Source organism: Mus musculus, chromosome 17 (genome assembly GCF_000001635.26).
Source record: "Mus musculus strain C57BL/6J chromosome 17, GRCm38.p6 C57BL/6J".
Classification (NCBI taxonomy): domain Eukaryota; kingdom Metazoa; phylum Chordata; class Mammalia; order Rodentia; family Muridae; genus Mus; species Mus musculus.
In genome coordinates, this window is record NC_000083.6 from 30670143 (window position 1) to 30696297 (window position 26155).

The 26155-nt window shown below is 45.0% G+C and overlaps 1 protein-coding gene across 5 annotated transcripts in view; it reads left to right on the forward strand.

Moving 5' to 3' along the window:
- Dnah8 (dynein, axonemal, heavy chain 8) overlaps positions 1 to 26155 on the forward strand; it is a 248828-nt gene that overhangs the window by 43208 nt on the left and 179465 nt on the right. For all 5 annotated transcript variants that reach the window (XM_030249467.1, NM_013811.3, XM_006523588.3 and 2 more), the window contains 10 exons: positions 470 to 569; positions 2098 to 2217; positions 3638 to 3773; positions 6945 to 7132; positions 13489 to 13569; positions 13989 to 14105; positions 16241 to 16360; positions 20039 to 20174; positions 23807 to 23919; positions 24968 to 25074. In XM_030249467.1, the coding sequence (XP_030105327.1) occupies positions 470 to 569; positions 2098 to 2217; positions 3638 to 3773; positions 6945 to 7132; positions 13489 to 13569; positions 13989 to 14105; positions 16241 to 16360; positions 20039 to 20174; positions 23807 to 23919; positions 24968 to 25074 (1218 nt within the window). The remainder of the gene's footprint in view (positions 1 to 469; positions 570 to 2097; positions 2218 to 3637; positions 3774 to 6944; positions 7133 to 13488; positions 13570 to 13988; positions 14106 to 16240; positions 16361 to 20038; positions 20175 to 23806; positions 23920 to 24967; positions 25075 to 26155) is intronic.

The window sequence follows — 26155 nt, forward strand, 5'->3', positions numbered from 1 at the left end:
TCTGGCTATCTGGTGGCTTTGCCGCGCTTCCATATCTCCCGTGATAGTGATCGTCTCTCAAAAGACTACCAGGAGATTCACAGCAGGAACGAAATGATTTTGACAAGTGACAACTCAGGTAGCAGGGGAGTGGCACCTCCCTTCCCCCCATCTATCTCCCATTGCCCTCTTTACCTATAATATGCTATTGGTCACTTCCTTCTATTATCAGAACAGTCTGGTCCTAGTACTTCCCACGCATCGTCTAGTCCCTGAGTAAATGTGGTAGTAACTGACAGGCTATTTTACAATATCTGCTTTTCAATGTGCAAACTGCAGGATCCAGGAAAGCCGAGGGTGCACCCGCCTTGTCTGTTGTTATGTACAATTCATGAAGCCCAGAATAAACATTTATCAAACGCATGAGTGAATATTTAGTGCTCCAGCATGTCTGCAGTGTTTCTCATTTCCCAGCTTCGCTTCCTCTTAGGTTTCAGAAGCTGAACATCCCCTGCCTTCACCTGGAAATCAATCACACAATTGAACGGATTCTTCAGTGCTATGTGGCTGAACTTGAATTTACCAAGAAGGTAAGTACCCTGCATGGACACAGAGGGACACATTCGTGTAAAGAGGGAGGCTCTGAAAACCTTCGCCGCTGCCATCAAATGCCTGGGTCTTCAGAGGTTTCCTCTCAGAATGAAGGCTCTTGGAGAATGCCCTCTGAGTCTGAGGGTCCTTGGACTGCCAGATCCACATCCGGTTACTGTTAAGAACTGTGCTTTGGGGCTGGAGAGATGGCTCAGTGGTTAGAGCACTGACTGCTTTTCTGAAGGTCCTGAGTTCAAATCCTAGCAACCACATGGTAGCTCACAACCATCTGTAATGGGATCTGATGCCCTCTTCTGGTGTGTCTGAAGACAGCTACAGTGTACTTACAATAAATAAATAAATAAATAAATAAATAAATTAATTAAAAAAAGAACTGTGCTTTGGACACAGTCTTCCCACATTTCCAAAGCAGAGCCGGTTGGGTTAGTGTTTTTGCCCATAGACCTGCAGGTGCAGGAGGGTACCAGATACAGTGTAGCTACAGGTTTTCCCCAAGGACTACCTCCTTAAAGTGTGAGATGAGGATGGAAAAGAAAACATGCTTGGTAGTTCCTCTGCATCCTGACCATAAAAATGCCTGATGGAGAGAACTTACTGGGGGGAAAGATTTATGTTGCCTTTGAGTTTCAGCCTGTGATAATGGAGTAGCTCAGTGCCTGGTAGCAGGGGTGTAAACCCAAGGCTATTCCCATGACAGACAGACAGCCCACATCAGGGAGTGGGTCTAACTTCCAAAGGCCCCGTCCCTTCTCAATGGATTTCCACCTCCTAACGATGCCACAATTTTCCCAACTAGCACAACCAGCTAGGGGTGGGCAGATATTTAAAATAAGACATCGGGGGCTGGGAGGGGTGCTGGGAGGACGGCCCTGTCAGTAAAGAGCTCGCTGTGCAAACGTGAGGACCTGAGCCTAGATCCCAGCACTCAGCTAAGGCAGGTGCAGCAGCATGCGCCTGCGCTTTGCATGTTGCACAGGTGGAGACAGGTGGCTCCTGGGGGCTTGCTGGCAGCCAGCCTAGCCCAGGCAGGAAGCTCCATGGGCAGTGGGAGACTCTGTCCCCAAAAACAAAGTCAAAAGAGACAGAAGATGCCAGCATTGACCTCTGGCATCCATACAGCCATGCATACTTGATTGCACACCCACATGTACGTACATGCACGCACGAGAGCGCACACACACACACATACACACACACACACATACACACACACACACACACACACACACACACACCCTCTAGAAGGTTGTGGGGCATATCCGATTCAAAGCATAACATGTAATAGGAAACGAAGGCAAATGGAGTAAGTGCCGTCTATTGTGGATATGATTGTTTCTGAGCCCCAGATTATTGGTTCTGAATATAATTTGCATTTTCATTGACTCTCTCTCGTGTAGTCGACCTTTGAATCACAGTACAACCACCTATTCAAATACAGTTGTAAATTTCTTCACATTCTCCACTGTGGGATGCAAATATTAACACCATATTTTTTTTTAATTACAGCTCTATCTTTCTCAGAAAGATGACCCCCCTCTCGCTCGCAACATGCCCCCCATAGCAGGGAAAATTCTCTGGGTGAGGCAGCTGTTCCGCCGGATAAATGAACCCATCAACTATTTCTTTGTAAGCCAATCATACGATTTATACATGGAGCGTGGTGGTGTGGGAACGAAATTACATTACAAATGCATCCTGTCCTACAGTATTGATGCCAATGAAGTAGTCAGGACCAATGCTTTTACCAAGAGAGGAAAAAAAGCAGACTTAAAAAAATGCCAGAGAGAGGGGCTAAGACAATCCTTTCAGGTTTGGTGGACCAAGCTGTTCAATTACAGCTGGCAAATCTTACGTCTTTTAATAACAGAAGGCACTTTATAAGGGCTCTTAAAAACGATTGTTTAGAAAACACACAGTGTGAGCTTATGTCCCGACTCTTTCTTTGCATGTGTGGATGGATAGGTGCTGATGCATATTTAATGAAAGCCAAGAAGGGGTGCGCCTGCATTCCTCTTTGAAGAACTGAGCCCCAGGCATGGCATTGTGGCATACATATGCAGTATGAGGTGATTAGGCTACTGAAGAGTGAGGTCCTTGTAGATTCTGCCAGCCTTCTGGAAAGGTCCCTTTGTCTTTTCTTTGTTTTCCCTGTTGTTTTTATTTGTGTAAGAGACAGAGTATCAGAATAGAGTCTGCTTTGTGTGGTATTGTATTTCATGCCCCAAGAGAGAACAAAATAACCCATAGAATCTCAGCCTTGGAGTAATTTTGTTACCGGGGCACTAGGAAAAGTGAAGATTCTGCTCTGCTGCTGTTGCCTGCTTCATTATTCTGCTTATTTACAAACATTTCAACTGGCCATGGAAGAGAGATGGCTCAGCGGCTGAGAGTGCATACTGCTTTTGCAAAGGACCCAAGTTCAGTTCCCAGCACCCATGTGGGGTGGTTTACGATCACCTGTAATTCCAGCCTCAGGACATCTGACGCCCCCTACTGGTCTCTGTGTGCGCCTGCGCTCCTGTGTGCACACCCGATCTCCCTAGTAAAAAAATAAAATAAAATCTTCAAAGACATTTAAACTCTAGCTTTAGGCATGAGGCTAACCATAGTGGCAGATCCAGCCTGGCTTTCAACATTAACAAAAAGGAATCATTTTTGATTTACCCTCCCTTCCCCAGTTCCATCTCCACTGCTGTGTAGTATTAAGGAATACTGTTTAATAACTGTTTAAGGAAAGTCAGCCAGCCATCCCTGGTCCAGGTAAATGGGGCAGAGGGGAGGAGCTGGAGACGAGAGGCTCTGCTTCCCATGGCTGGCTGTGGGGCCAGCAGACTCTGATTCAACCTTTTCTTCTCCTTCCCCTGGACTATCCGAATCTTCTGTCTCCAGCCTCTCTGGCCCTTTACTGTAAGGCAGATTCTAAATGGCTACCATGTCTATTTGGCGTCAGTATAAGTCGTTTGTGGAATAAAGTCTGCCTGCAGTGTCTGAAAATAAAACTTTCTCTCTCCTTCCACCCCCCCCAAAAAAAAACCCCCAAATCCAGAAAAACTCAGACATTTTATCAAGCACAGAAGGCAAAGCTGTCATCCGTCAGTATAATAGGATCGCGTACGTGCTGGTGGAGTTTGAGGTGGCTTACCACACAGCCTGGTTCAAGGAGGTTTCCCAGCTTCAGTATGGTACGTATCAGGCTCGCAAGTGGGGCTCAGTTTCCAACAAATCCACGGTTCTGATGACATTTGGCCTCCTTCTTACATATGACCAGGCTGCATGGTTAATTAAAGCTTAGATGTGGGGCTGGGAGGATGGATCAGTTGTGAATGCCTGAGTTTATTCTATAGAACCAACGTGAACAAACCAGGGTGGGTGCCATACAGATCCCAGGATTAGGGGGAAGGGGTGAAATTAGGCGGACCCCCGGGGCTCCCTGCAAGGAGGAGAGTCTAATTGTTTCAGTCCATAGAAACAAGACCCTGGCTTAGTAGGTAGAGATCAGGCAGTCTTGATAGTTTGTATCAAGTTTTATGAACTGATCTCTGCCTTGTGAGGACACCATTTGATATTAGTCCCTACGATGGACACATAGCAGTGGGTTAATGCCCAGGAGAAGTGCTCCCTAGCAAAGCTAACAGCTTAACTTTGGAGTCTTTCATGCTAGCCCAGGCTATGGGAAATGAATTGCTCTGGGTGGTTTCCTGCTTTATGGCTTGGCTGTGCTTGACTGTGCTTGGGGTACTGGCCAGGCTTCCTTTTTAATGGACGATGCGCAAGAGTTTCTCTGACCTGCAGTGGCCCTTATGTCCCATCTGTCCCGATGGAGCTGCCTTAAGCTTTTGACTCCTTTGTTCTGCCCTGCAAGTTCAGTACAGTCAGAGGCAGTCAGATTTTGCTAAGTGAGTGTTTGGAATTACCCTGGGATTCATCTGAATGGACATGTGATTTCTAGTTCATTTCTGAAAGGACCCCTAATACGTTGAATAAAACTCTTAGCTGAGGTTCCCAGGAAAAACTGACCCCATTAAGAACTTTGTGAAGGGCCAGATGTGGTGGGTCATCCTTGAATCCCTGCATTTGGGAGGCAGGGGTAGGGGCGTCTCTGTGAATTCAGGCCAGCCAGCCAGGGTTACATAGTGAGATGCAGGTTAGACAGTGAGACCCTGTCTTAAAAAACAAAACAAAACAAAACAAAACAACAACAACAACAACAACAAAAAACCCCAAAAAACACAAAACCATCTTGGGCTGGCAAGATGGCATAGTCAGTGTAAAGGAGCTTGCCTCACAAGCCTGGAGACCTTGGTTCAATCCCTGGCACTCACTTAAATGTGAAAGGAGAAAACCGATTCCCCAGATTGTCCTCTGCTGTCCACGTGGGCGTGCTCTGACATCCTCCCAATAATAGATTTCAAAAGGAACCAACTCTCCAAGACTAATTTTATCCAGCGAGTAGACGTCAGCCAACTTCAAAGGGATCCAGGGAGCACCTTATTTTCCTAAAATGTGTTGCTGTGACATTCTGCCAAGCCACACGAGACTTGGCAGAGTCTGTGATTATAATGAAATTCTTGTGATAATAAAGTTTGTTGAAATAAGATAAAATTCTGAGTAAATACATATGAGCCTTAGAAGTAAATTTTTTTTCTATTATGCCTCTAGCAGTAATTCCTGTTACATTCATAGTCTTAAGAGGCTGGAGAGATGGCCCAGTGGGTAAGAGCACTGGCTGATCTTACAGAGGACCCAGGTTCGATTCCCAGCAACCACACGGTGGCTTATAACCATCTGTAACTCCAGTTTCAGGGTATCCAACACCCTCTTCTGGCCTTCGTGGGCACTGCACACACATGTTGCACAGACATACATGTGGCTAAAATACTATACACACACACACACACACACACACACACACACACACACACACAAAGTGATCTAAGGTCCCAGCAAGAATCCTTTGAGGCTGTGCTTTTCAATTCATAATAAAAACATCTATTTACATCTTAAAACTATTTATTTATTTATTTATTTATTTATTTATTTATTTATTTATTATATGCGCACGTGTCCTTCTGCATTTACATGTGACACAGCATACATGTGGAGGTCAGGGGACAACGTCTGGATAACTTGATTTCTACCACGGGGGTCTCAGGAATCAAACTCGGGTGTTGAGGCTTGTTTAGGTCTGAAATGTCAGTCTTAAAAATGCTTATGTGTATGTATGATGTTCTCATGATATGTAGTATGAAAAACAAAACAAATCAAAATCCTGCCAAACACCTCTGTATTCTGAGAGGCCAGGCAGGCCTCAGCATTACTTAGTAGGTCTAGCTGCAGGTGGCCGTGCATCCGTGTGACCTTAGCATTAGGGAGATTGAGGCAGGAGGTCAGAAGTTCAGAGTCATCCTCTGCTATGTAGTGAAGGGAAGGCCAGCTTGGACTAGATGAAATCACGTGTCGGAGACAAGAGTTTGAAGTCTAGGTAGTGCACTCTCTCTGTCGGTTCTGAACCCTTTTCAGGGCTGTCTGATTAGCTTTAAGACAGACAGAGCCTAGAGGTATCTGAGAGACTCAATTGAGGGACTGACTAGACTGCATTGCTGTGTGTATGTGTGTGTGTGTGTGTGTTGTCTTGATTGCATAATTGATTTAAGAGGGCTTTGCCCACTGTGGGCGGCACCATCCCTAGGCAGGTGGTCTCGAAGTGTATAGCAAACCTAGCTGAGTTTAAGCCGGCCTGAGCGTCAGCTAGCAAGCAGCTCCCTCCACTGTTCTTTCTGTACTTTTTGGCTATGAAGCAAGTTCTTGGGTGTGAGCTAATGCTGTGTGGAACAGCAAGTGGAACCTTTAGTTCCTTGCCTGGAGCTTCCTCAGTGATCGACTGTGATCTGGAGTTGAAAGGCAAATTAATCCATCCTCCCTCAAAACTATTTTTGGTCAGCGTATTTTGGCACTGTAACAGAAAGAAAACTAGAACAGGGGTTAAGTTATAATCCATAACAATAAGCTATAGAGGGGGCTGGAGAGATGGCTCAGTGGTTAGGAGTGCTCTTCCAGAGGACCCAGGTTCAATTCCCAACACCCACATGATGACTCACAACTGTTTGTAACTCTAGTTCCTGGGGATCTGACACCCTCAGACAGATGTGCAGTCAAAATACTAACATACACAAAATACAAATAAATAAATCATATTTTTAAAAAAAAGCTACAGGTAGACTTCTCTGCCCCATTCAAGGCATAAAGTCTGTCTTGTACCCATGAGTCTTGAAGTATTGCTCCACCTTCAGATAGGGAGGCGGGAAGCAGAGGGGAGTGAGTGCCGAGTAATTGATGCCAGCACTGCTTTGCAGCTTTGCAAGCCACGCTGTTTGTGCGACATCCGGAAACGGGGAAGTTGCTGGTTAACTTTGATCCTAAGATTCTGGAAGTTGTGCGGGAAACGAAATGCATGATAAAGATGAAGCTGGACGTTCCGGAACAAGCAAAGAATTTGCTGAAACTGGAGAGCAAACTGAAGGCAGACAAGCTGTATCTGCAGGTGAGAGGTGGTGGCTCCCCATGACTTCTTTATTTCTTTTCCTGTGTGCATGTTTATGTGTGTGTGTGCATGCGTGTTTGCGTGTACATGTGTGTGTGTGTATGTGTGTGTTTGTGTGTGTATATGTTGGTGTGCATGTGGATGTGTGTGCATGTTTGTGTATGTGGTGCATGTTTATATGTGTATGTGAATGTCTTCATGTATGTGTTTGCATATTTCTCTGTGTGTGCATGTTTATGTGCATGTGTTTGTGTGTATATTTCTGTTTTTGTGCATGTTTCTGTGTATATGCATGTTTGTGTGCATGTTCATGTGAGTGTATGCACATGCATGTATGGATGTGTTGCATGCATGTTTGTGTGCATGTGCGTGTATGTGTGTGAACATGTGTGTGCATGTACATGTGCATGTGGGTACTGGGTACAAGTGTAGAGGTACAGATTGACACCAAGTTTTTTTTTTAATGTGAGTGTTCTGTGTTCTGTCTGCATGTACTCTGCATGCACGCCAGAAGAGGGGATCAGATCCCTTTATAGATGGTCATGAGCCACATGATATGGGTGCTGGTATGGGTGCTGGGAATTGAACTCAGGACCTCTGGAAGAGCAGCCAGTGCTCTTAACCACTGAGCCCCTCGACCCCCACTTTTGAACTCAACATTCACTGACTGGGAAGACTTGTTGGTTGGCCAGTGAGCTCTGGGGATTCACTGGTTTCTGCTCCCCCAGCCCTACGGTCACAGATGAGCATGGCTACAGCTTTTTTTGTTTGTTTTTGGTTTTTTGTTTTTTGTTTAGGTTTTTCGAGACAGGGTTTCTCTGTATAGCCCTGGCTGTCCTTGTAGACCAGGCTGGCCTTGAACTCAGAAATCCGCCTGCCTCTGCCTCCCAAGTGCTGGGATTAAAGGTGTGCACACCCACGCCCGGGCATGGCTACAGCTTTAAAAAAAAAAAAAACTTTATATCATCATCATCATCATCATCATCATCGTCATCGTCATCGTCATCATCATCCTCATCATCGTGCATGCTGGCAATCTAAACTCAGGTCCTTATGCTTGTGTGGCAGACACTTTCTGTCCAGTCCACTTCTGATTACTTTTTTTTTTTTTTTCCGAGACAGGGTTTCTCTGTGTAGCCTTGGCTGTCCTGGAACTCACTCTGTAGACCAGGCTGGCCTCGAACTCAGAAATCCACCTGCCTCTGCCTCCCGAGTGCTGGGATTAAAGGCATGTGCCACCACGCCCGGCTCTGATTACTTTTGAAGGAGTTTTTTTTTTTTTTTTTTTTTTTTTTATGGTGCAAGAAAAATGTATCCCAGCAGGTTGTTGTTTTCTTTGTAAAAAGGTCTGTTGAGCTGGGCAGTGGTAGTGCGTGCCTTTACTCATAGCTCTTGGGAGGGAGAGGCGGCCAGATCTCTGAGAGTTTAAAGGGCAACCTGGGTTACAGAGTGAGTTCCATGGCGCATGCGTGCACGTGCGCAGGTACCCAAAGAGCAGAGGAGGAGGAGTCAGATCACTTGGAGCTGGAGTTCCAGGCGTCTGTGACTCACAGTGGTAGTTGATGTGACCATGGGTATTGGGATCAGAACTTGGGCCCTCTGCCAGAGCCCTAAACGTTTACTCTTAACCGCATCCCATCTCTGCGGTCCCCATTCTTGATAGGTTTAAAATACCAATTTGCAAACAATATAAAGATGGGAGAAGGAAAGGAGGAAGGGAATGGCAGAGCTCATTTGGACTTCTGGGGCCTAAGTGATTAAGCGTCAGGTTTAACAGAGCTTTAATTATAATTTTATGAAGCAAGAATATTAACTTTAATATATTTAATGCTGGGCACTAATAAAATATTAATTACAAGAGAGGGAGGGCTATAGAGCAGCACAGATGGGAAGGGTTCTCCAATAATGTGGGGTAAAACGAAGCATTTGAAATTAAGTTCACTCACAAGTAACATAAAATTAAAAAAAAATATGAGTCAGGTGCGATGACACACGTCTTTAATCCCAGCGTTTGAGAGACAGAGGCGGGACAATCTCTATGAGTTTGAGGCCAGCCTTGGTCTGCATAATGCACTCTAGGATTGTCAGAGCAATTAGTAAGATGCTATTTCAAAAAACAAAACAAAAACCAAAACAGCAATAAAACAACAACAATTTAAAAAACTGACCCTCGGGCTGGAGAGCTGGCTCAGCAGTTAAGAGCACTGACTGCTCTTCCAGAGGACCTGAGTTCAATTCCCAGCAACCACATGGTGGCTCACAACCATCTGTAATGGAATCAGATGCCCTCTTCTGATGTGTCTGAAGACAGTGACAGTGTACTCACATACATGAAGTAAATAAATAAATCTTAAAAAAAAAAAAAAACCACAAACAAACCTGAAACTCAAGAGGAACATGGAAGAGGATCAGCTAAGCAAATTGACGAGGCTGGAGGAACGGCCCAGTTGTTGAGCATAGCCTCATCTTGCAGAGGATCACAGTGGGTGGCTCCAACTGCTTGCAATTCCAGCTCCAGGTCATTAGACACCCTCTGCTGGTGTCTGCAGGCACTTGCACTTGTATGCACATGCACACACACAGACACATGCACACACATAGCTGAGTCTAGGTAGGTGAATGAAAGGCATGTTGAAATTTAGCACAGGGTTTCAAGGGCATGTGAAACAAGAGTTGGCGACATCCGATTTCTTTGAAAAGAAAGCAGTTAAAACAGCACACCCTTAGCTTTCTCCAGGAAGTCTGTGGGCATATATTTTGGAGAGGCGGGAAGATATATCAATGTAAAGATAATTCTTTCCAGAAGTATTAGTCATAGAGAAAGATGGTAATATAAATCCAAGAATAAAGAACTGATTAAATATGGATTATAAGATGAATACAGAGAAACTAATGGGACCTCTGATGATTCAATGAGAAAAAGAATTCTCTTTGCTTGCGCACAAAGAGGATTAGCTTCTTTTCATCCATAACATAATAAGTCAACCTAGGACTCTTCCTGGATCTTTCTGGGAAGATGATGGTGAACTCAATATGTCATTACATTGAAATCTCTTGGTTTAATTAATGTCCACATCTGGGCCCTAGGGACAAGCTGGTTTGTTTTTTATTTCGGAAGGAAATAGAAAAGGTTATCGGAGGATATTTCAAACTGTTAATCTAGCAGAAGTTATAACAGACTAAATGCTAGTTATGAGGAACAGCAATGAGGGTAAGTGCTGGGAATGGATATCATCAAAATACGCCGTATGCATCTATGACACTGTTTACAAATTAGTAAAATATATTTAAAAGAGGGCTGGAGAGATGGCCTAGAAACTAGGAGCACTTGCCGTTCTTGCAGAGGACGGTTCAGTCCCCAGCACCCATGTGGTGGTTCCCTATTGCCTGGGAACATGAACTTGTGTGGCCCTGCCAGTAAGAAGGGGACGTTGTCCTTGAGATGGCTGGACACAGACACCTGTCTCCTTAGTAGTTGCTCCTGAGTGGTCTAGATCCTATTTCCTCACACAGATGCCGTTCAGCTATAGGAAATTCCCAAGCTCTCCTAGGGCCTGGGACCTTGAATTTAGTTTCTCCCTATGATTAAATGGAGTCTGAAAATGAAATGGTAGTTCTTAGCATGAATTTCTTTGGCTTGTCCCCAGCACCTGCCTCTGTCCCTCAAGCGCTGGGATTGAAGGCGTGTATCGTTCACTGTGCCTGACCAGTGATGCACTCCGAGACAGAAGCATTTTAAAATTTTGTATTTTCCTTGTCCTGTTTGAGAAATCTTTTTCTAATCCAACGCCACGGAGATTTCTGTCTGTTTTCTTCGAAGAGCATGGTCGTTTCTGCTTTTAGTGGAAACAGTATGCAGTTGTTAATGAGCCCTCCCACCACACAGGTGCGTTGGCTTTGCGGAGACCGCAAATGCACTTGGCTTTGGAGCTTTTGCACCATGAGACCAGGAGGTCAACACCGCTCATATTGCATCTCTCGGGATTTCATTAGCATTGGGTGACATCGTGAAAGCCATTCTTGCTTGCTGAGTGTCAGGAAAGACTACTCTCTTAGGAAATCAAGAACTCTAAAGCTATTAAGTAAAACTCAAGTTGCTTAAAAACCAGCTAAGCAGCAGGGCCGTGGTGGTGCACGCCTTTGATCCCAGCACTTGGGTGGCAGAGGCAGGCGGATTTCTGAGTTCGAGGCCAGCCTGGTCTACAGAGTTAGTTCCAGGTCAACCAGGGCTACACAGAGAAACCCTGTCTCGAAAAACCAAAAGAAATGAAAAGAAAAAAAAAAACCAAAAACCAAAAAAAAAAAAAAAAAACCCAGCTAAGCAACTTCATTGCACAATGCCCCAAACACCCTGCAATCAGTGACAGACCAGCCCAAACTGGTCATCATGGGTCGACTCTAAAAGAAAAACAAATGCTTAGCCATTCTGGTTTGTGGAGCAGTTAAATTTATTTAGATTAAAGAAGCCGGGGCTGGAGGAATCACTCAGCTGTTAGGAGCACATGCTGGTCTTGCAACAACAAACATCTGTATCCAGTTCCTGGGTCGCAGTGCCCTCTTCTGGCCTCCTTGGGCACTGCATGCATAAGGTTTGTGGCCATGAAGCCGGCGCAAAACACCTATATCCATAAAATGAAAATTAAATCTTGTTAGTTCATATTGTTGTTCCACCTATAGGGTTGCAGACCCCTTCAGCTCCTTGGGTACTTTCTCTAGCTCCTCCATTGGGGGGGGGGGGGGCTGTGTTCCATCCAATAGCTGACTGTGAACATCCTCTTCTGTGTTTGCCAGGCACTGGCATGGCCTCACAAGAGACAGCTATATCAGGGTCCTTTCAGCAAAATCTTGCTGGTGTATGCAATGGTGCCTGCGTTTGGTGGCTGATTATGGGATGGATCCCCAGGTGGGGCAGTCTCTGGATGGTCCATCCTTTCATCTCAGCTCCAAACTTTGTCTCTGTAACTCCTTTTAGGGGTGTTATGTTCCCAATTCTAAGAAGGGGCGAAGTGTCCACACTTTGGTCTTCTTTCTTCTTGAGTTTCATGTGTTTTGCAAATTATATCTTGGGTAAGTTTCTGGGCTAATACCCACTTATCAGTGAGTGCATATCATGTGAGTTCTTTTGTGTATTCCCAGAGCTTGTGTCTCTAGCTGCATATGTAGCAGAAGATGGCCTATCACTGGGAAGAGAGGCCCCTTGGTCTTGCAAACTTTATATGCCCCAGTACAGGGGCCAAGAAGTGGGAGTGGGTGGGTAGGGGAGCGAGGAGGGGTAGGGTATAGGGGACTTTCAGGATAGCATTTGAAATGTAAATGAAGAAAATATCTAATAAAAAATTGGAAAAAAAGAAGAAAATTATATAGTAAACCATAAAAAAAGAAAAAGCTCAACTTGCTTAAGTGTTTCTAAATTTAACATTTATTGATTTGGTAGTTTGAATGTTTAAATTTTTAAATGTTTAATGTAGCCAAAAGAAAATTAATGGGTATGTGGAGGTACAGTAAGAAAGCCCTGTATTTGATACGTGGCACTTGTTTTGAAAGAAAATAATAATCAAGAAACCAAAGCCCAACCTAATAAAAGTCACTTAAACACACACACATACAAAAAAGAAAATTAAATCTTTAAGAGAGAACAACTTAAGAATCAGTTTTGGCTTTGGTGATGAGTGGCTTTTTAAAAGATCTTTTGTGTGTGTGTGTGTGTGTGTGTGTGTGTGTGAGTGTGTGTTTGCCACTTGTGAACAAGGGTGCACAAGAAGATCCAAAGAGGGTGTTGGGTCCCTTGAACCTGGAGTTACAGCTGTTTGTGAGCCAGCCACCTTAGGTACTGGGATGTGAACTTTGGTCCTTAGCTTGAGTAGCAAGCATTCTTAACTACCCAGCCTTCTGTCCAGCCCCAGCTGTGTTTCAGTACATCAAAAGATTAGGAGCTGTGACTGGGTGCATGCCTGTAATTCAGGCAGGAGGATCAGGAGTTCAAGTCCAGCCCAGGGTACTTGGGACCCTGGCTTTAAAAAAAAAAGGAACAAAAAGATAAAACGGTGTAATGACAGATAATATGAAATGATAATTATCCGAGCAGTTTCTCCAAACAAAGAGAAACGAGCAACATACGTGAAAAAATGGGAATCTTTTTCTGACATGAATATGTTGGAATTTAAAGGGGATACACCTGTGATTGACAGCTGATGGAAGGGTATAGCCAGCCAGTATCGATGAAAACGAGCAGCCCCCCCGCAATGGGAGGCCCGTGTGGGGAAACCATGTGCCATGAAGGCTTTCTGGCAAGAGCCAAAATCTGGTCATTGCTTCCTTACGCACTGAAGTACGCTGTGCCGTTTTGATTTGTGCAGGGTCTTCTGCAGTATTATGATGACCTGTGCCAGGAAGTGCCTTCTGTGTTCGTCAACCTGATGACCCCCAAAATGAAGAAGGTTGGTGACGCCGGGGGTTCATATTAATTTCTCTGATTTCAAATTAGATTCCTGTTCTATAGATGATGGATCTCAGAATACATCTCCTTGCCTTGACCAGCTGTCTTTCTCATTTCAACTTTACATCTCTCTCTCCCTCCCTCCTCCCCTCCTCCCCTCCTCCCTCCCTTTCCCTACAGAATGATGTCTTGTTTAGACTTTGTTACCTGTGAAAAAGACAAGTAAATATGAGTCGTGAGTGCTTTGCAAAAATTTATGGCTGCTTCCACGACAACCAAAGATGATTTAAAAGAAAAGCCATCTCTATGAGGTGTAATGGCGGGGGGAATCTAATTAAGCAGACACACCACATACTATTTGCAAGCAACAAAAGAGACTTCTGAGCAAGGGGAAACAGCCACCGTTTCTGCTCTTCCCAGGTGGAGTCCGTCCTGAGGCAAGGGCTCACAGTGCTGACCTGGTCCTCGCTAATGCTGGAGAGCTTCTTCAAAGAGGTTGAGTCCGTTTTGGATATGTTCAACCAGCTTTTAAAGAAGGTGAAGCCAATCATCTCTTAGAATAAGACACAGTAACACTCAAATTATAAGTAGTGTTTTAATTATGCCTTGAGACCCTTTTAAAGGGTAGATCTGGACTGGAGGGGTGGCTCAGGGGTTGAGAGTGAGTACCACTCTGCAGAGGACCTGCGTTTGGTTTCCAGGACCCGTGTCTGGATGCTCACAACTGCCGGTAGCTCCAGCTTCCACAGGGACCTGACCCCTGTGGGGACCTGCATTTGCATGTACATGTCCACACTGAAACACATACATATGGTTAAGGAAAAAATGAAATCCTAAAAAAGATATGGTTTTTAACTAAAAGAACCTCCATTCAATAAATAAAAAATGTTTTATATGTTACAGATTTGGGTCCTTTCCCTCTGGGTTGTCCTGTGACAGTCCCTGAATTTACCTTGCCCTCGATAGGCTAGGGTGGTTTTAGCTAGGATGATTGGATGCTGAAGAGGTGACTCAGCGGGTAAAGGGCTTCCTGTGTAATCATGAGATCCCTTGCGCCCACATATAAAGTCCAGCAGTGTGGGGGCCACCTGCAACTTGGGCAGCAGAGGTGGGGGATCCTCAGAACAAGCTGGCAGGATAGACTCACCAATTTGGCAAGCTCTAGGTTCAAAGAGAGAGAGAGAGATCCTGCCACAGTAATCAAAGTGGAGAGTGACTGAAGAAGATTCCTGATGTCAGTCTCTACAGATAGACAGAAACATATACAGACACACACACACCAAAGACACACAGGTACAGACACAGAAATAAAGACAGACACATACATACAGACACACATACATACAGAGAATCATATATACAGACACACAAGCACACACATACATAAACACACACAGACATACAGACAGACAGACAGAGACAAAAACACAGACACACAGATAGACACAGACACAGAAACACACACACAGACACATATACACACAGACACACATGCATACACAGAGATGCATATGTATATACAGATCAACAAAGACACAGATACACAGACATAGACACAGACATACATACAAACAGACAAATACACACAGACATATACACATACACAGATATACACACACAGACACATAGACAGGCACACAATAGAGAGACACAGTATGCACAGACAGACATATACACATATACAGACATATACATACAGACACACAGGAACACAGACTGGCACACAGACAGACACACAGACATATACACATACACAGACACAGATAGACACACAGACAGGTAGACACACAGATACACACAGAGACATACAGGCATATACACATACACAGATATGCACAGATACACACAGACATATACACATACACAGATACACAGATAGACACACAGACAGACACACAGATACACACAGAGACATACAGGCATATACACATACACAGATATGCACAGATACACACAGACATATACACATACACAGATACACAGATAGACACAGAGACAACAGACATACACACACACACACACACGCACACACACACATGCACATGAAGAAAATATGCTGATTGTAGAATGCTGAGGATGGCTTGTATCCTGCCTAAACATTAACATTAACGAGTGTCTGATAATGACCAAATGGCAGAGTCATCAGATGGGCAACGGCCTGTTTATTTCTCGTTTGTCTGCTGTATCTGTATCTTCTGTATCTGTCTGCAGTGTGCATATCTTTTGGGATGTGCTCATCCCTGTGTGTGGTGTCTTTGTGTAATAGACAAACTCAGAGGCTTTGGAGTCGGTGAAACCTGGCCAGGGTCCCCTGCTTTTTACAAGCTGTGTGCTATTTCTTAGTTTATTTCCTGCTCTGAGCCTTGGTGTGTTTAGCCATAAAGCTGGGACATGAACGGCTCTTTTGTGCAAGACAAGGATCAAAGACAGTCATGCCCACGAGTAATGCCAGTCTGGCCCATGCCGCTTTAGAACCATGTCATGGTTTCTTTGTACACGTATTCCTGTACTGCCCCCCAAATGATGCTTTACCCAGGATGTAGGTTTCTAGGTTCAGTTCTGTAACAGACTTATAACTCCAGTGCGTCTTATTGAAAAAAAATGTTAACGTTAAAGGGAAAGGGAGCCATTTCTTACTTTCTACTGTTTATGTGTCTTTGTCTCGTGGGTAGGTCAATGACCTGTGTGAGATGCACATCGACACAGTTCTGAAGGAGATTGCCAAGACATTGCTAATCTCCTTGTCAGATAGCGGCACCACCAAAGTAGAAGACATGCTGACCCTCAACGAGGTACGCGTTCATTAGAGCAGCAGACATATCAAGTCATTGACCTGACCTGTGAATTCACAGTCGAATAGTGGGTACCTGTGCCTCTTTTTATTTATTTATTTTTGGAACTAGCTTTTGTGGGAAATAGCCTAAGCATCAAAGACTTGTGTGGGCAGCAGCTCCAGTTGAGGGCCACACTGAGGTATGACTTACATGTTCTTGAACTAATGCTGGAGTTGTTGTGGCTCTGCCAGTGTTTCTGGTTCCTTTCCTTCAGTCTGTCCTCCCAGAGATATGCCATCTGTCCTGCTTCCTTCCCTGCTTGCTTGCTTGCTTGCTTGCTTGCTTGCTTGCTTCCTTCCTTCCTTCCTTTCCTTCCTTTCCTTCCTTCCTTCCTTCCTTCCCTTCTTGCTACCTTCCTTCCCTCCTTCCTTCCTTCCTTCCCTCGCTCCTTCCCTCCCCTCCCTCCCTCCCTTCCTCCCTGCCTGCCTGCCTGCCTGCCTGCCTGCCTTCCTTCCTTCCTGCCTGCCTTCCTTCCTTCCTTCAACAGGGTCTTGCTATGTAGCCCTGGCTGGCCTGGACCTCCCTGTTTAGACCAGGTTGGCCTTGAATTCACAGAGATTCCCCCTGCCTACTTGGGATTAAGGGCCCAGCTGCCATTTTTCTTTCTGAGTGGCTTCACATGTTCTCCTGTTCAGTCACCGAGGAACCTGGGACTCATCACCTCTCTGCGCTCCAGGTTTTGTCAGATTCTTCTAGAATCACCTCTTCTCTCTTACCCTTAATATCTGTTTTTCAAGTCAGGTCTTTAAGCTCAGTCTAACACTGTGGCCTTCTTCCTCTTTCCCCACTTCTGAGGCTGGCCCGTCATGCCCAGCCATATTGCCATCATAGCTGGTTATACAATGTCAGTGGCATCCAGTCATTACAGCATAACATCTAAGCTCCTCAGCATCCGATTCCACTGACATTTTAGTTTGTGTTCTTTTCTCTTTTTCTTTTCTCTGTTGATTTGTGTTGTTTATACACACACACACACACACACACACATCTAAAAGTTGCAAGAATCTCTTTTTAATTAAAAGTTTTCATATGTATAGGTGCTTTGCTTGCATGCATGTCTAGGAACCACATGCTCTCCTGGTCCCCGAGGAGGCAGATGAAACCTGTGTCCCCTACAAGAGCAGTCCGTGCTCTTAATCACTGAGCCATCTCTCCAGCCCTCTAGTCAATGGCTCTTGAGTTTAGTATCGACTGAATGTCTACACAGGCCACGCCTTGTGGCTGTCTCTAAGGTTAGACTGTTCTTTATTCTAAGTGATTCTCTGGCACTCCTGTTTAGACAGTCTCCTTTCCTCTCCCCTGTAATTATCATTCACTGTATCTTCACCTTCTCGGGGTTTTGTTGTTGTTGTTGTTGTTTTTAAATCTCCTCTTCATGGAAATGTTATAGTGCAGGACATCATCTTTATATTTACATAGATGTGGTTCACTTTGTTTCTTCCATCCTGTGACACTATAGGATTCTGTTGTATAAGTTTACTGCAGCTTGTCTAGGCCTCACAGGCTTCAGGACCCTGCTGGGGGATGGTGGGGAAGGCACAGTCTTGGCTCCGACTCTCATGCACTACAGAGCGATGAAGAGTCTGCTCCGGGGTCTCTAGGCTCCACGGAGGCCAGAGACGACAGGGTCTCAGTCACAGACATCGCAGACCACCGTATGTCACAGAAGAGCTGAGAACAGACCCTCGGGCAGACTCTGGTCTGGGGGCCGAAGGGGAAAGGGTGGTAGTGGGGAGAGCTCTAGCAGGTTACATTGGGGTCTGGCAAGCTCAGGCTGCTAGCTCGGTGGCTTAGGTTGGTTGGTGGCCCTGGCTGGAGTGCAGGAAGGCCTCCCGTTAGAGGGAAGCCTGCTCCATTGTTTCAGCATGGCGGATCTCAATGAGCAGAGACAGTCCATGGTTTTAGAGCTTTATTGTAGAAAACAGAGAGAGAGAGAGAGAGAGAGAGAGAGAGAGAGAGTAGAGAAGTAGAGGCCAGCCATGGCCACATGGAGAGAGGGGAGAAGGGAGGGGAGAGAGAGGGAGCAAGAAGGGCTATAGTGAGAGAAGAGACAAGAGAGACAAGAGCTTAAGAGAGAGAGGAGGGGGCAAGCAGTGTCTTTTATAGTGGGCTGGGCTACCTTGCTGTTGCCAGGTAACTGTGGGGGAGGAGCTTACCTGGCAGTAGCCAGAATACCAGGAGCTTGGGACATTGTCTATGTGACTGATAGTCACAGGATTATGGAGTTGAGGAATTGATGTGGTGTCAGGCGCCTGTGTCTGGGAGCATAGTTTACGGTTGGGTCCCTTGTAGATTTTTCTACTGGGTCTCCCGAGCAAGCCTCACTTGACCAGAACACAGACTGCCTTTCACAGTCCGACAGGAGTAGATCTGGGGGAGAGGAGAGGTAGGAGGGGGGCTGGGAGAAGTGGAGGGAAGGGAAACTGGGGTGGTTTGAGTTTGAGAAAAGGATCTATTTTCAATTATGCCCAGAGCAAGTACACTGTAAACCTCAGCCGCTTCCCAGGGGAAGAGGGAAGAAATAAAAACCATGGTGGTTAAGTAAGGGTGGAACTCAGCCCTCATACAGCAGACAAGAAGCCACACAACAGGGAGGGAGTTGTAAAGACAGATCAAGAAATGCCCCGAACAGAGGCCCTAGCTGCTGTTTATGGTTGATTCAAACTTGGTTGAATTCAAGATGATGAGAATTTGAATCTTTTGTTAGTGTTAGAACATGGGCCCACACCTTTAAGCCTCCCAGAGAGTTTCATGAATGGGCCCCAGATGTTAGACACTAAGCTATTTGCCCTGTTGGATTTTGGTTTTGCTTTGATCCAATTAGTACAGTTTCCTGGTTCTACCATCATGGTATAAAAGAATATGTACATTGATTCTGATTTTACAGGAGCCCACAGGTGAAGAGACTTGGGAATTTTAAAGTGAATGGGGACTTTTAGAAAGGGTGTGGGTCTTTAAAAATTTTTTCCTTACAATATTTTTATTTGGGATAGCATGGCATCTTCGGAACGAACAAGACAAGAATGGTTAGGGTTTAATCGAGATGTGCTTGTGCATCAAGTGGGCAGGGGGCAAATTATGCTGGTTAGTTTTTACTAACTTGACAGCAACCATATTCTGGAAGAGGAATTGCATCCATCAGATGGTCCTATGTGCAGGTCTGTGGGGGTATTTCCTTGATTAAAGAATGATGTGGGTGGGCCCAGTATGCTGTGGGTGGTGCCACACATGAGCAGGTGGTCCTGCCTTGTATAAGCAAGCTGCACAGGCCATGGAAGCCGAGCCTGTTAGCAGTGCTCCTCCATGATCTGTTTCAGTTCCTACTCCCAGGTTCCTGCCTCAAGTTCCTGCCGGGACTTCCCTCGGTGATGGATTGCGATGGGAAGCGTAAGCCAAATCCCTATACCCAAGCTGGGTTTGGTCAGTGTTTTAATAAAGGCAGTGAGACATCCTCTGTTTGTCTCTTCTTGCAGCCCTGGGGGTAGAACCGAGGTCCACGCTATCCAAGTGCCCTAGACCACCAAAGCCACACACCCAGCCCCTCAGGTTCCTTTCAACAAGAGTTAATCAAGTCACAATAATCTCATGGTGTGTTTAAGGTATCTGGAAGTTAATGGAAATTTATCTGTCCAATAGACGTACACCAAAGAGTGTGCTGATATTCTAAACCACAAGAGCAGACATGTGGAGGAAGCCGTGAAAGAGCTGATATTAATATTTGAACAAATCTACGAAGTTAAATACACCGGAAAAGCAGCCAAATCGGTGAAAGGTAATCCCACTAGGAGGTGTTTGAGTCCTTTGAGGTGTGGATAATGCCTTGCCCCGGCCCTCCCTCTCTGGATGTACCTCCTGCTATGTAGAGGGAAAGCAGGTATCCAGCTCAATCTGCACTGTTGGCACAGTTTAGACCCTGTGAGCTCCTGGTGGCAGTTAGGTAAGAGTGCGATCCTTGAAGTTCTAGTCTTCAGATGCCAGCCATCAGGTGACATGACGAGCCAGCCTTCCTATAGAAAGCCCTCTCAGTCCTGTGTGTGTGTGTGTGTGTGCATATTGTGTATGTTTTTGTGTTCATGTATGTGTGTGTATGTGTGCATTTGTGTATGTATATGTGTATGTATGTATGTGCATGTGTGTGCATTTGTGTGTGTATATATGTATGCATGTGTGTATGTGTATATGTGTGTGTTTATGTGTATGTGTGTGTGCACACATGTGTATAGTCTAATGTTACTTTGGTTATTTGACTTGTTTTGTGTTTTTCTTTTTTTTCTTTTTTCTTTTTTTGTTTTTTGTTTTTTTTTTTGAGCCAGGGTTTCTCTGTGTAGCCTGGCTGTCCTGGAACTTACTCTGTAGACCAGGCTGGCCTCGAACTCAGAAATTTGCCTGCCTCTGCCTCCCAAGTACTGGGATCAAAGGCATGCGCCACCATGCCTTGCTTTGTGTTTTTCTTAAACAGCTAAGAGCAACATCTATAATTTTCACAGCTCTGGAAATTTTAATTTGGGCAGAATCATGTTTTAAGGCATCACCCCACATACCCCAGTCCTTTCGGCAGAATGAGCTGTGTATTCCCACTTAGGGGTTCAGGGCAGTGGAAGCCAAGGTCACACCATGCTGTGTTCCCCACCCCACCCTTGATTAAAGGCTGGTGCAAGGAGCAAGAGTCTTTTTGTTTTCAAGGATTTCTTTATTTTAATTTATGTGTGTGTGTGTCTTTGTGATGTGAGCCACTTATGTGAGGGTGTCAGATCCCCTGGACCTGGAGTTACAGGTAACTGTGAGGCACTTACCATGAACTCGGGCTCTCTGGAAGAGCAGCAGATTCTCTTACGAGCCCATCCACCAGTCAGCCCTGAGCTTTCTGTCTCAAACTTGTGACTCTGTCCGAGTGTGCTGAGTATGTCTGGCTGGGAACAGGAGAAATTTCCTCATCTTACTGTCTATTTACAGAGATTGAAATAATTTTGAATTTTTTGTTTCCTGTTCTCCAATTTTTTCTTTTAAAAAAAAAATCTCTCAATTTGCTGAAAGAACCCAGGGCCCCAATAATTCCAGTAAATATATGAGTTCCTAAGCCCAAGCCACAAGCTGCCACATCTGAACCTCTTCATGAGGGTCACGTGACTTTAAATTCCCTGCTGGGGAATTTTCACTTTCTTCTTCTGAATTGTTGTTTAAGAGCACGGTTGTTCTAGGTTTGCTGAGCTTGCCCTGTGATTGGGCAAATTTGCAATGGAAGATTTGTGTAGTTAAGTTTTTGTTTGTTTGTTTTTTAAATTTTGAGCTCTGTATAAGAACTGACTGGGTAGAAATTTGTAGTGGGTTGTTTTACCAAAAAGAGGATGCTCTTCCCAGCATCCTCTGCCCAGGGTTACAGTGCAGGCTGGTTTTAATGAGTCAGGGCGCTGGCTAGATTAGGGGGTCATGCTGCCAGTGCAACGCAGAAGGGCTCTGCCTAGCAGAGGTCAGAGGTCAGCTAAAGAGGTCAGAGGTCAGCTATGTCAGCTAAGTACCAAGGCACCTGAGGGGAGTTGGCAACCCTCCCCATGTTTAGTGAAATGGGGAAAATTCCAGTTAAACTGAGATCCCATTGAAGTGATTTTGTAGGGAGGGAGGAAGGGAAGAAGGAAGGGAAGGAAGGAGGGAGGAAGGGAAGAAGGAAGGGAGGGAAGGAGGGAAGGAGGAAAGGAGGGACAGAGACTAAGAGAGACTTACTGGACACACCAGACCCATGATTTGTCTTTTCAATGAGTTCCCTGGTGACATCCAATCTGCAGCTTCAGACATCGCAATAAGGGGTAAGACTACCAGGAAACAACGCCCAGAGGCACACAGGGTGACACACAGGGTGACACACAGGGTGGGTGGTCCCTACTGGATTATTCTGGGATCCTGGTAACATCCTCCAGGACAGCCCCTGTAGCAAAGGATTGTGTGTCTAAGAGTGTCAACACGCTAAGGATGAGAAGGCCCGATCTGCAGAGCCATTACACAGCACGGCTTCTGTCACGTTAGTTTTCTACTTAGCTCGTTCATGTCAGAAGTGCCCAAACAACAAAATGTCAGCTTATTTTAGAATGCTCAACGTGCCAGTGAGTGACTTTGAAAGATGTGAGGTGCAGCGGTCTTAAATTCTTTACACACACACACACACACACACACACACACACACACTTACACACACTTACACACACACTTTTTTTTTTCTGTATGTGCTGGTGCCCATGTGTGCATGTAGATGTGGAGGTCAGAGGTCAACCTTAGATGCTAGTCCTCAGGATGCTGTCTACCTGAGTTTTGATTTTTTTATTACATGTATCTATGTAAATTTGTGTATTTTGTGTGTGTGTGGGGGGGGTGGTCAGAGAGTAACTTGTAGTCTCATTTCTCCTTCTACTATGTTGATTCTGGGGATAAATCTTAGGTCACCGGGCTGCCAGCAAACACACCTGTACCATGTCACCAGAGCACATCTGGGATTTAAAAAAAAATTCTTATTTATTTACTTTGATCTATCTATCTATCTATCTATCTATCTATCTATCTATCTATCTATCTATAGATAGCATCTCTAAGTAGCTCAGAACTCACAATTTTGGTTAGGCCAGATGACCAACAGACCCCAGACATCCGCCTATCTCCACTTCTTCCGTGTTGGAGTCACAAGCATTCCACTGCTCTCAGCTCTTTTACATGGATGCTACAAACCAAGCTCAGATCCTCCTGTTACACAGCAAGCATTTTCCTGGCAGAGATGGTTCCATTTTCCCTCCTCTGAATTCTAAGTACAAAGATGGACTGTACTGATGGAATCCATTTTTAGTTGAATAGTGCACCTTTTGGGTTGGCTAATTCGTAATTGAAGGGATGTAAAAGAAGCCCTAAGTACAAAATCATTTTTTTAAATAAAAACATTTTTTAAAAGGTAATTTTTAAAAGAATTTCTTGGGCCAGGCAGTAGTAGTGCACACCTTTAATTTCAGCTCTCGGGAAGCAGAGGCAGGCAGATCTCTGAGAGTTTGAGGCTAGCCTGGTCTACAGAGCAAGTTCTAAGACAACAAGGGCTACAGCGAGAAACAGGCTCTGGAGGTGGCAGGGCTGAAGAGAAGGCTCAGCAGTTAAAAGCACTGGATGCTCTTACAGAGAACCCGGTTGAATTCGTTCCTAGGACCCCCACAGCGGCTCACAATGAAATCCAGTTCTAGGGTTTCAAAGCTCCCTTCTGCCCTCCACATATTTGGGCACACACATTCCCCTCAGGCAAAACTCACCCATATACATAAAATAAAGACGAAAGAAGAAAAACCAATAAAAAGCTTCCTAGTAAGGTTTGGTCACATGGGATAAACTGTAACCCTGAAATCTCAAGTGTTGCGTTTCCGTTTTGGCCTCTGTGTCCAGAGCAGAGGAAGCGCGTTGTCTTTGGAAGTGAGGCAGAAGAGACCGAAGGCCTCGACTTTGAATCGACGACGATGGAGGTCGACACCAATGATAAAGAAGATGAATTTAAAAAGGTATTTATTGCGGGCTAAACTCATGAGGTTTTGTGGACAAGCGACTCATAAGATAGTAGATAAAGCCAGTGAGGCTGCTCCGGGGCAGGTCCGCAACTAGTTGGGGTCTGACGGAAGGTGGGATTCAGAAAAAGCTATGTGCTGTTTTTTGTTTTTGTTTTTTTTCTGTTATGGGTTCAGACAAGATCTATTATTTATATGTGTGTGTGAGTTTGCGAGCGCAAGGCTTTAGCCTCATTGGTCCCTCCGACTGATGGGCGTGGTCACTGCACCAGCCTCTGTGCTGCTGCCAGAGTGGCCTCCAGCAGATTCTGATTGTATCTGCGGTTGAGCTGGATAATCCATCAGAAGCCAGGACCGTGGTGAAAAGCTTGGCACTCCTGTTAGTTCTGATAACTTTTCTGCCCCCACCCCCCCACCTCCAACTGAACCTGCCTTTCCCACCAGACGTAAAGGGGCCAGGGTTCCTCAGTAGCGAGAGGTGGAACCTGGCCCTGTGTGTGACTCATGGTAGACCATCTGGAGGCTCCGGGGTTCTAGGACTGGGCTATTGTGCAGAAGTGACCTGGGTTTGATTCCAATCATGACCAACGGAACAACAATGATAAAAGACAATAGAGCCTGGATTCATCATACCTACCTGCTGAGGAGAAAGATGTGTGTGTCCCCTCTGCCCGACCCCTTCACCGGGCATCGAGAAACCTCGCATTCAAGTTTTGACATGCTTCATGGAATAGTGAACAAACATGGATTTGTTTGCACACTTGGGTTTGCATCTCTGCTTCCCACTCTGGCCTCATGTGGCTTGCTAGGCCATTTCTGCAAGCGCTCGCTCCTCATACCCTGTTAACAGATACTTGTTATGTATTTGTCTGAAGAAAACCAGGCGAGGAATGCAGGGTTGAATTCATTTCCCAGCGTCATTGAAATTGCATAGTTTGTTCTTTCTTACTGTTCACATGCCATTTTAAATATTGAGCTGTTGTTGCTTTGGGGGATGTTAGGGGTTCACGTCTGGTATTAAATGTAACATGATTTCTTATTATAGGAATGTAAGGAGGTATACGCTTTCTTCTCGCATCAATTACTAGACAGCCTACAGAAGGCGACGCGCTTATCTTTGGACACAATGAAAAGGAGAATATTTGTCGGAAGGCAAGTTGAAAGTGTGTTAAAGATGTCGGGTAAACTGCCTGTAATAATGTAATTCAATGGTATCTTTATTTTATTATTTTTCTGCTTATTTATTTTTGAGATAGGGTCTATGTAGCTATGCTAGCATTTTCTAAAGGAACAGAACTGATAATATAATATATATAATAAATATGTGTATTTATTATCAATATATAAAAAGATATATAACATACATAGTATATAATAAATAATATTATAATTAATAATATATGTTAGGATAAGGTAGCAAAAAAGATGTCCTTCCAGATTAGGGGTCAAGGTGTGTTGCTAAGAGCTCATGCCATGTAACAGATCTAAGGCATGAGGTTTATTGGGGGAGGGGAGAGAGCAAAAGGCCATCTCAGAGAAGGGGCGTGAGAGAGAGAGATAGACGAAAAGACAGGGAGACAGAGAGAATGAACAAGACACATGCACACACACAGACACACACACATACACACACAATGTTAAAAGGAGTTTATTAGATTGACTTACAACCTGCCACCCAGGTAGTTCAATAACAGCTGTCTCAAACTGAAGAGGCTGAGAATCCAGTAGTTGTTCAGTCCATGAGGCTAGATGTCTCTGCTGCCCCCACCTGATGCTGAAGGCCTGGAGGATACCTGGAGGGCTGTTGGTCTTGGGTGTGTGTTGGATTTCTGAGGAAGCTGGTGTTGTTAATATCAGTGAATGGAGGCTGCTGCCGCAGAATAGGTGGATTTGTCAGCAGGAGTGAAAGTGAGCAGGCATAAGGCCAAGTTCCCTTCTTCCATGTCCTTATATGTGGGTGGCCACCTGAAGTGGTGCCCAGACTTAGGGTGGATCTTCCTGGTTCAGATAATCCAGTCAAGCAAAACCCTTCACAGGAGTGCTCATCTGCTGACAACCAAGCTTAGCTATTGCCATAGTGTCTCTGTTAGGGTTTTACTGCTGTGAGCAGAATCCATGACCAAGGCAACTCTTATAAAGGACAGCATTTAACTGGGGCTGGCTTACAGGTTCAGAGGTTTAGTCCATAATCATCAAGGCAGGAGCATGGCAGCATCCAGGTATCTTCATTCAA